The 9,690-nt window shown below is 37.4% G+C and overlaps 1 protein-coding gene across 1 annotated transcript; it reads left to right on the forward strand.

The window, feature by feature from the left end:
• The first annotated feature begins 679 nt into the window (after positions 1-679).
• LOC112912200 (olfactory receptor 4C15-like) lies at positions 680-1,615 on the forward strand. Its single transcript, XM_025988936.1, has one exon. It carries the CDS (start codon positions 680-682, stop codon positions 1,613-1,615), a length of 936 nt encoding a protein of 311 aa, XP_025844721.1.
• Positions 1,616-9,690: the final 8,075 nt, after the last annotated feature.

The following is a 9,690-nucleotide window of genomic DNA, read 5'->3' on the forward strand; positions in this document are numbered from 1 at the left end:
AAAAACTCAAAAAACAAAACCCAACTCAACACATGCATATTTGTTCTGTGTTCACAAGAAGTTTTCCCACATATCTTTCTCTTTTATAAGGAATGAATGCACTCATCTTAAAGGCCAAGTTCATTTCACATGTTTAAAGAAATATTTGGGGAGTAGCCATGATTTGCAAGTGCCTATTAACCTGAATGTTATTTCTTCTTCTGTTTGCAGATTTGTCAGACTCCTAGCAGGGATGGCATGCAAGACCCCCCTGATTCCATTCGGTGCTCAAGGTGGACATAATGATGCCATTGTCAGGCTCCTTTCCTCAGAACCCTTTTCAATAATACAGTCCAGGAAGCCACTGCTAAGCGACCAGAGTTGGCAATTGAGATAAACTATTTCTCCACACGTGGATACCTCCATTCCCCCTTATTGGAGCTCTGGCTATTTTTTCAAGTGTTTAATAATACTTTTTCTCCTCATCAATTCTGCTAGCCTCCCACTACCACCTTCAACAAATTTTGAATTTTGTGTTGTTAGTGATGCCAGAAACAGAGAAGATAATTTTTCACATGGACATACCAACTTCTTAATGACTACTGTATCACTTTACACTGGTCTGAGACAAATTTTTCTTTCTTATAACTGTAGAATCTACATGTTCCTTCTGGCAGCTTTGAGGTTTTCCTTGGAAATCATGCAAAACCAAAGCTTTGTAACTGAGTTTGTTCTCCTGGGGCTTTCACAGAATCCTAATGTTCAGAAAATAGTATTTGTTGTGTTTTTGTTTGGCTACATTGCAACTGTTGGGGGCAACTTGCTAATTGTGGTGACCATAAGCAGCAGCCCAGCACTCTTGGGGTCTCCCATGTACTTCTTCTTGGCTTTTCTGTCCTTCCTGGATGCTTGCTTCTCCACTGTCATTGCTCCCAAGATGATTGTGGACTCCCTCTATGAGAGGAAAACAATCTCTTTTGGAGGTTGTATGACTCAACTCTTTGCTGAGCACTTCTTTGCTGGAGTTGAAGTGATTGTCCTCACAGCCATGGCCTATGACCGCTATGTGGCCATCTGTAAACCCTTACACTACACAACTATCATGAACTGGAGGCTCTGTAGCATTCTGATGGGCATAGCCTGGATGGGGGGTTTTCTGCATTCCATGATACAAATTCTCTTTACTTTCCAGCTGCCTTTCTGTGGCCCCAATGTCATTGATCACTTCATGTGTGATTTGTACCCATTACTGGAGCTTGCCTGCACTGACACTCACATCTTTGGCCTTTTAGTGGTCGCCAACAGTGGGTCTATCTGCATCATAATCTTCTCTTTGTTGCTTGTCTCATATGTTGTCATCTTGCTCTCTCTGAGAACCCACAGTCCTGAGGGGCAGCGGAAAGCTCTCTCCACCTGTGGATCTCACATTGCTATTGTGGTTTTGTTCTTTGTCCCCTGCATATTTGTGTATGCACGACCTCCATCTGCTTTCTCCTTTGACAAAATGGTGGCTATATTTTATACCATTCTAACTCCTTTACTCAATCCTTTGATTTACACTTTCAGGAATAAGGAAATGAAAAATGCCATAAAGAAAGTGTGGAGCAGAGTAATGATGGTTTGTAGTGACAAATAAAACATTAAAGTTTAAAAAAATTGTAAAGAGTAAAAAAGCCAAATTTTCTAGACAAGACCTTTGTGTGTTCGGGCCTCTTTGATAGGAGCTAATATAATGCCAAAAAAAAAATTAGCAGTAATATGGGGCTAGGAAAAATATTTTCACACTTATATCACTTTATAAACTTTGATTTCAAAAGTCAGTACTTTGGATCCCTGGGTGGCGCAGCGGTTTGGCGCCTGCCTTTGGCCCAGGGCGCAATCCTGGAGACCCAGGATCGAATCCCACGTCGGGCTCCCGGTGCATGGAGCCTGCTTCTCCCTCTGCCTGTGTCTCTGCCTCTCTCTCTCTCTCTCTCTGTGTGACTATCATAAATAAATAAAAATTTAAAAAAAGTCAGTACTTTCACAGTAAATTAAAAAGAGTTGGATATTAACCTTAATTAAATTTAAAAATAAAAAAAAGTTTCAAAAAAGAAATTACACATCAGACCTTTTGCCACTCATTCCATGCTTTGGTAAACCTTTGTGGAGGAATGACAAAAATATCTTAAGGATTTAAAACAGAGACTTAAACTATTTCAGGTGAAAAGAAGCTTATACATAGGGCACTGTTCTCCGTGACTGATGAAGACAACAGCCAGGACTCAGGAGTGGAAGAGCTCAGAGCATTCTCAGAACCTGAGCTATAGGTATCCCTGTACCACATCACAATGTTCTGAAAAGCAGCAGCTCACACCTTGAATTTCATGACCCCACTTTCCCATCTATTATTTTTTTTCTATCTATTCTTTATTTACTTTTCTTGGGAAGAAGTTATTACTTTCTGACATGCTTATATATTTTATTTATTTATTTATTTATTTATTTATTTATTTATTTAATCATTGTCCTCTCAAGGACTCTAAGCTAGCTCTGGGTGAGGTAGGGAATTTTTATTTCTCTTTTTGGTTCATGATGTAACATTAGTGTCTATAAGAGCCTGATATAAGAGTTCAATAAATCTGTTGAATAAGTGAATAAATAAGATATCATCACATATTCACATTTAAATCTCTCTTTAACATTAACACATTAAAGTGTCAAGTTGAGCAAAAGAATATAGTTATTGCCGTTATTAGATCTTGATGATAATGATAATTCTTGACATACACAGAATATTTAAAATGAATTCTACATTCTTGTGAATTTCCCCATATCTAAAATCTAAATATAATGCATAAGTATTCAAATAGAAAATAAAGCTATTGTTCTTTATGCACTTTTTTATTACTCATTCTTTATCCCTGCTTCCATTCCCTACAAGAGTAAGTCTTTCTCTCAGTGATCTGACTTTTATTTGTAAAGTATTTCTGATCCCAATAAAATCACCTATTGCCTCAAATTTGCATTTTATTAGTTGGGTTTATCTAGCCAGAGTTTCTGAATTATTTGTTGGAAAACTTACCTTAGTTTAGTAAGACACAAATTTAAATGAGCAGTGTTTAAATCAGGGCCCTGATTCATCCTAAGATGAAAACAGAGGTAGCTCAAACTAGTACAAACTTCAGTTGGTATTTGTTCTATTTCCACAGTTTTGTGATGGAATGAACGTAGTCAAGTGCATTCAGCAAATCTTGGCATTGCTTTGACAGAACTGGAACCCAGATATCATCCAGTCCTTAGGTCTACAAGAAAGTTAATGAGCACTCAGGGTCAGTTGACTTAGATATTGAAGAATCCTCAAGAGATCATTGACTTAGCTTCCTTCCTTTGGCCACTTCAGGATCTCCTTGGCAACTACCCTTTGCAAAATTTTCCCACCAGAACTGGAGAGCTTAATCATTCCTTCAAATATAAGGAATTAATTTAGGGCTTTTTAACTGGGAAGTTTAATGCAGGGGCTCAATCAATGGCTGTTCTTGCTTCCCAGTCCAAGAAATCTTATGACGTTACTGTGCATATCATATGAACATAAGAGGGATTTAGACTCATACTTAAGAGATGTGGATTCTAGGCTCAGTTCTGTTACTAATTAGCTGTGAGACCTTCGTGAGTTATTTTGCTTCTCTGGTTCTCAATTCCTCATGTGTAAGTAAGATTAATAAAAACACATGAATATTTCTTCTGTGCTTTTTCTGAGCCAGGGATTCATTCTTTTTTCCTAAGTTATATATTTTAAGGTTTACAGAAAATTTAAAAGGTAGGTCTTCATATTCCCATTTAATTGATGAGGAAGCTGGGATTCTAAGACTTTAAGTGACACACTGAAAACTTTTTTTCAGGATTCTTTCAGTCCATTTGTAGTAAAAAGCCATGTGTGGGGGTGTGATTTTCTTTTAGACATTTCTGTCAGACCTCAGGGCTTGTTGGTTACTACTAGACCTTTAGCAAGAATGCAAAGCATTGTGCAATCCTTTGTAGTAGCATCTTATCTCCATTCCTGTTTTCACTTTCTGTCCTTCCCCTGTACCCCACGTGGTTTACTTCACCTAATTGAAAGTGTCTAGTGGACAGTGACACAACTGGTAGGTGATTCTTGGACCAGAGTGCTGGGTAGTAACATGATTTGCCATGTGAAAAGTAACTTTTAATGCAATCTATACCATGTTTAATAGCTTATAATCATTCGCAAGCAACTTTCTCTCTGGCAAGTAGAAGGGCATGTATCTTTTTAATTATTTATTTATTTGAGACAGAGACAAGAGAGAGCAAGCAGAGGGAGGAGCAGAGGCTGATGCCCAAGGAGATACTGTGCTGAGTGCAGAACCTGATGCAGGGCTGGATCTTATGACCCTGACCTGAGCCAAAATCAAGAGTCAGAGGCTTAATTGATAGAGCTACCCAGGTCCCCCCAAAAGGGCATGTATCTGTAAAAATAAAAATAAAATACAGAAGGTATGTATTAAAAAATATTTCCCTGTCCTTTTTCCCATCTTTCTCTCTACATTGACTTAGAAACATAGATAATATTAGAAGTGGGAGAACTGAACATTAATCTTAAAAATAAACAATTGGGGCACATGGGTGGCTCAGTCAGTTGAGTTTCTGCTTCTTGATTTTGGCTCAAGTTATGATTTCAGGGTCATGAGATTGAGCCCTGTGTAGGACTCCATGCTGGGTGTGAAGCCTGCTTGAAGTTCTCTCTCTCCTACCACCTGTGCCCCTCCTTTCCACTGCTCATTTGCTCTCTTTCTCTCTAAAAATATAAAAGAAAGAAAGAAAACAAAGAGAGAAAGAAAGAGATGATTATTACCAGTTGACTTTTCCTAAGAGAAAAATTGGAAATTAAGGAAACTGAGAATCTTGCTTAATGTCACATAGCAGATAATGGTGGGACCAGGGCTCATGTCTGCCTACCTGACGTGCTTCATCTACGTGAGCCTTTAACTGATGTCAACAATTTCCAAACTTTTAGAAGAGATGGGCTTAAGCAAAGCCTATAGAGAAGTGAACACACTTTCTTCACCTGCAGTTCAGTGAGTTGAAGCTAACTAATTGGCCCCAAAGCATGTGTTTGCCCTTGGACCATCTGAATGAGGTAGCTCATTGGACATCCTTTGGGACTGGGTTGGGTGTAATGGTTTTCCTGGAGTTCTTGAGGCTAAAAGCTTACCTTAAGCATATGCAAACTTATGTGGGAATTGCCATAAATATACAATGCCATTAGAAGAAAAGTTACCTCATATCTTTTCCAAAAGAGCAACTCTGGGAAGAGAGGTGGCTTCAGAGGCATTTCTCTCTCAGAGTGCAGGAATAAGCTCCATCTATAAAGTTCTGAGAAACTGAGTTAAGAAACTTCTCTTCTTTATGACCCTCTCCTCTGCTCCAATCTAAACCTTGTTGTTTTTGTGTAACCTAGTGCTTATTGGGAGGAAGTGTGATGTTTGGCCACATGCAGAGTCTGCTTTCTCCATAAACTTTCTACACTACATAACCTCTTGTGATAAAAAACATTGATAAATATCAATGAAGTATAGTTTGCATGTTTTATCCAGGCTTCATATGATTCACCTTCTAAGGAAATTGAAGTTGAAGATATGAAAAAATTTATTATATTGAAAGTCATCTGTTTCCTCATTAAACAAAGAGGTAAGTTTTTCAGCCTATCTGAAATAATTTCTTCACGTTACCTCTTCAAGACTGATCTGATGGAATCTATACTCAGAGTATCTTATAACAAATGAGGAAGTTCTTGGACAGTAATTTCCACCCATGAAGGGTTGAGGTGATCCAGGGTTCCCAAGCCTTTCCTGCCCTCTGCACAATCTTTACTACCTTTCAAATAATCTCCGCTTAATGTAGGGGTGGGATGGAGCAATAAACTGCACCATGGCATTGAGGCCAACTTAGCAAAAGTTTTTATCTTGGGGGGGGTCCCCTAATTTGAAAGTTATAGGTCAGTGGTGATGCTTCGAGGATAGGGTATATGATAGGAGTGCAATTTGTATACATTTGGGTTTTTAAGACCTTTGTTAACCCCTTGCTCATGACCCAAAACTGCAACTTCTGTCTGGTTTTGGGGCAAAGGATTGTGTGGTGGGTCAGGGAAAAAGAAGCTGAACTCTCTGATGAAAACTTGGATCAAATGACGCTCTCCAATATTTTTTACTTACTTCCCTCTATATGTCTTTTGTGTCTTATCCTCTGACTGTTCTTTCCCTGGTGTCTGCTCACTCTCACTCTCCTCTCCCCTGCTTTGACTATATTCTGTCTTTGCCTTGTCTTCCTCTTTGCTATTATTCATTTGGGTATCTAGTTTTCCTTTTACCTCACCATGCAGTTTGCAGAACCTGATTTTTGGAGTCAGGACAGGGAATTAAGGTATCAGTTGGCATCCTTCTCTGATGGCTCAGGATTTGTCTTCTCTTGGATGCAATGTACACAATAATAGGGATTTTATATTTTATATGATGTAGAGGGTGAATTCTAGAGAAAGATGCTATTTGGTAGCATCTCACTTTAGTTCTAGCCTGACTGTACGGTACTTGTGGAAACTTTCTGTATCACAGCTGAAACTCTGCACATAGATTTCTCTGCACATAAAACAAAGGGCCAAACCTACCTTGCAAGAAAATGTGCTGGTAAAATGAAATAACAAAAGTGGAATATTGTTTTAATTATAAGATTATAGAATAAGAATAATATAAAAATATATAATCTAGGATTGACTTATTCAAATGTGTGTATATATATAACCTATTATATATATATATATACATATATAATAAAGTACATATTCATATAGAATGGAGAGGCAGGAGTCTTTTGACCTGGGAAAACCAAGGGAAGACTATAGGTACCAATATAATTTTCGAACTGTAAAATTTCAACAGGTAAAAGTAAAAATTAAGGATTAAGGAAGAGGAAAAGCATGCTCTATTACCATGATGGCCCACAAAATCAGAGCGATAAGACAGCCTGGGAGTGAGGAAATGAGGACTGAATTCAGTGATAGAACTCTGAGTGGTGGTGTTGATCTCACACGATGCATACATCTTGTAAATGCTACTTTCTTGTCTTAATGTTCCCAAATCTTCTTTTTGCTTATTTAAGATAATACTGGAGGGTATTATGCTGAGTGAAATAAGTCAATCAGAGAAAGACAATTACCATATGGTTTCACTCATATGTGGAATATATGAAACAGTATAGAGGATCATAGGGGAAGGGAATGGGAAGTCATCAGAGAGGAAGACAAACCATGAGAGACTTTTAACTATAGGAAACAAACAGGGTTGCTGGAGGGATGTAGGCAGGGGGATGGAATAATTGGGTGATGGGCATTAAGGAGGGCATGTGATGTGAGGACCACTGTGTGTTATATGCAACTGATGAAACTAATGATGTACTATAAGTTGGCTAGTTGAATTTAAATAAAAACAAAAACAAAATAGAACTATATCACCGGTTTTCATAATTGTCCATTATCCATCCCCAAATTTCTTTGTTACAATCTTTTGATTTAATAAGATTGTAGTTTCTATGGAGATTGTCTCTATAATAACCTGAAGCAATGCATACTTCTCCCTTTATGATATTTTACTGATTCTTCTCACCTAAATGCTCCTCTCTTCAGAGCCAAGAGTTCCCTCCCTTTTGTTTTCATCCCTTTTTAGGAATCTAGTGGGTTTTTAAAAGATATTATTTATTATTATTATTATTATTATTATTATTATTATTATCTGAAAGAGAGAAAATGAATGGGGATGGGGCAGAGGCAGAGAATATCCAACCAGACCCCTACTGAGATTGGAACCCATTGGGGGGCTTGATCCCAAGACCCATGAGATCCAGGACCTGAACCAAAACCTAGTCAGAAGCTTAATCAACTGAGCCACCCAGGCACCCCAAGAATCTGTTTCAAAACAAAGTAATCATTAATTTCTTTTCTTTTCTATAGCTATCAGAGATCATTGGAACTGCCAACCAGAGCTTGTAGTTATAACATCTCTAGTTTATCATACTGCACTAATATTATTTTACCTGGGTGGCAAATAAATTTTTATTATTTAGATGTATAACTTTATTAGGGCTAAATGGATTATTTGAATTACTAATTTTTGAAATATATGTTTTACTTAGAGAAAGCCAGTATAAACTTATGGAATACTTGAGTTTCAGAGGACTGTATTAGAAATCCCAGTTTAACACATTTAAAGCCCTTACTTCACTTCTTTTTCATTTTTGAAACTTCACTTATCAGTCAATTCATTATCAAGGAATTTTGGACTTTTGGAACCAAAATTCACTTGCTATTATCATACAGAGTTGTATGCAATTCTTACATAGTTAATGATCTTCTATAGAAGTGTGTTATCCCTTCAACTTGGTTGTAAAGATGTTGAGGACTTATTTTTATGCCCCATTACATAGATTATAGATATGAATATGTACTTAGTACATATTGGTGACTGATTTGATATTGTTATTAATTCATTGAAGGATTGGTGATTTATCAGAAAGAGTTTCTCAAAACTCATACTAAAATAAGTTCTAGATCATTTGATGTCAATATTAAAAGGTACAAAAATGTTGTAGGACAGAATAAAGATAAATTGTAGTAATTTCCTAAATTTAAGCAATAGAAGGTAAAATTATGGCCACCATGAACCTGAGTTTGGGTAAATAATTTTTTCTTAAAGCATAATCCAACCAAGATACTGAAGAGATCAGGAATAATAGGTGGAAACTGTGCCCAAATCAAGAAATGTGTGTGTTTTTAAGATTTTATTTATTTATTCATGAGAGACACAGAAACATAGTCAGAGGGAGAAGCAGGCTCCCCACAGGGAGCCCGATGTGGGTTTCGATCCCAGGACCCCAGGAGCAGAACCTGGGCCAAAAGCACATGCTCAACCACTGAGCCACTCAGGCACCCAAGACAGTTTCCAAGAGTGTATATTTTAAAATTATGTAAGGATATTATTTTTCAGTGATTGAGCTGCATATACATTATACACACATATATATATATTATACATATAGGTATATACTTAGTAAAGTATCTATTAGAATGTCTAATTGTGAGAATCCCTGGGTGGTTCAGCAGTTTGGCCCCTGCCTTTGGCCCATGGCGTGATCTTGGAGTCCCGGGATTGAATCCCACCTCGGGCTCCTTGCGTGGAGCCTGCTTCTCCCTCTGCCTGTGTCTCTGCCTCTGTGTGTGTGTGTGTGTGTGTGTGTGTGTGTGTGTCTCATTAATAAATGAATAAAATATTTTTAAAAAAAGAATGTATAATTGTCAAATGAAGGAAAAGCTTCAAGACATTAAAGTGACCTGATCAAGATTATATAGCAAAGTCATTAATTCTCAGAACTTGGCAGAGCTCATGATCACTTGAGAGCTCTTTTTACACCCCAAAATCTTGGTCCATGTAGGAAGATCTTCAGTTAATACTTATAGTTAAAGCATGAACATCAGCATTTAAAAAACAAAGTTTCCTAAGTGATTATAAGACATGAAAAATTGAGAACCATTGATTTATGTGTTTATAGAAGTATAAAAGCACAATTCTGAATCCAAGTCTACCACTACTGCCAAGTTACTATTTCCCCAATTTTCTCTGCAGGTGAATAATTTCTCGGCTCTGTTTTTCTACATTCACTGTAACG

Source organism: Vulpes vulpes, chromosome 5 (genome assembly GCF_048418805.1).
Source record: "Vulpes vulpes isolate BD-2025 chromosome 5, VulVul3, whole genome shotgun sequence".
In the NCBI taxonomy this organism is placed as follows: domain Eukaryota; kingdom Metazoa; phylum Chordata; class Mammalia; order Carnivora; family Canidae; genus Vulpes; species Vulpes vulpes.

Bases quoted from the DNA above. Each gene is read 5' to 3' on its own strand.
- LOC112912200 (XM_025988936.1), top strand. From the start codon at position 680: ATGCAAAACCAAAGCTTTGTAACTGAGTTTGTTCTCCTGGGGCTTTCA.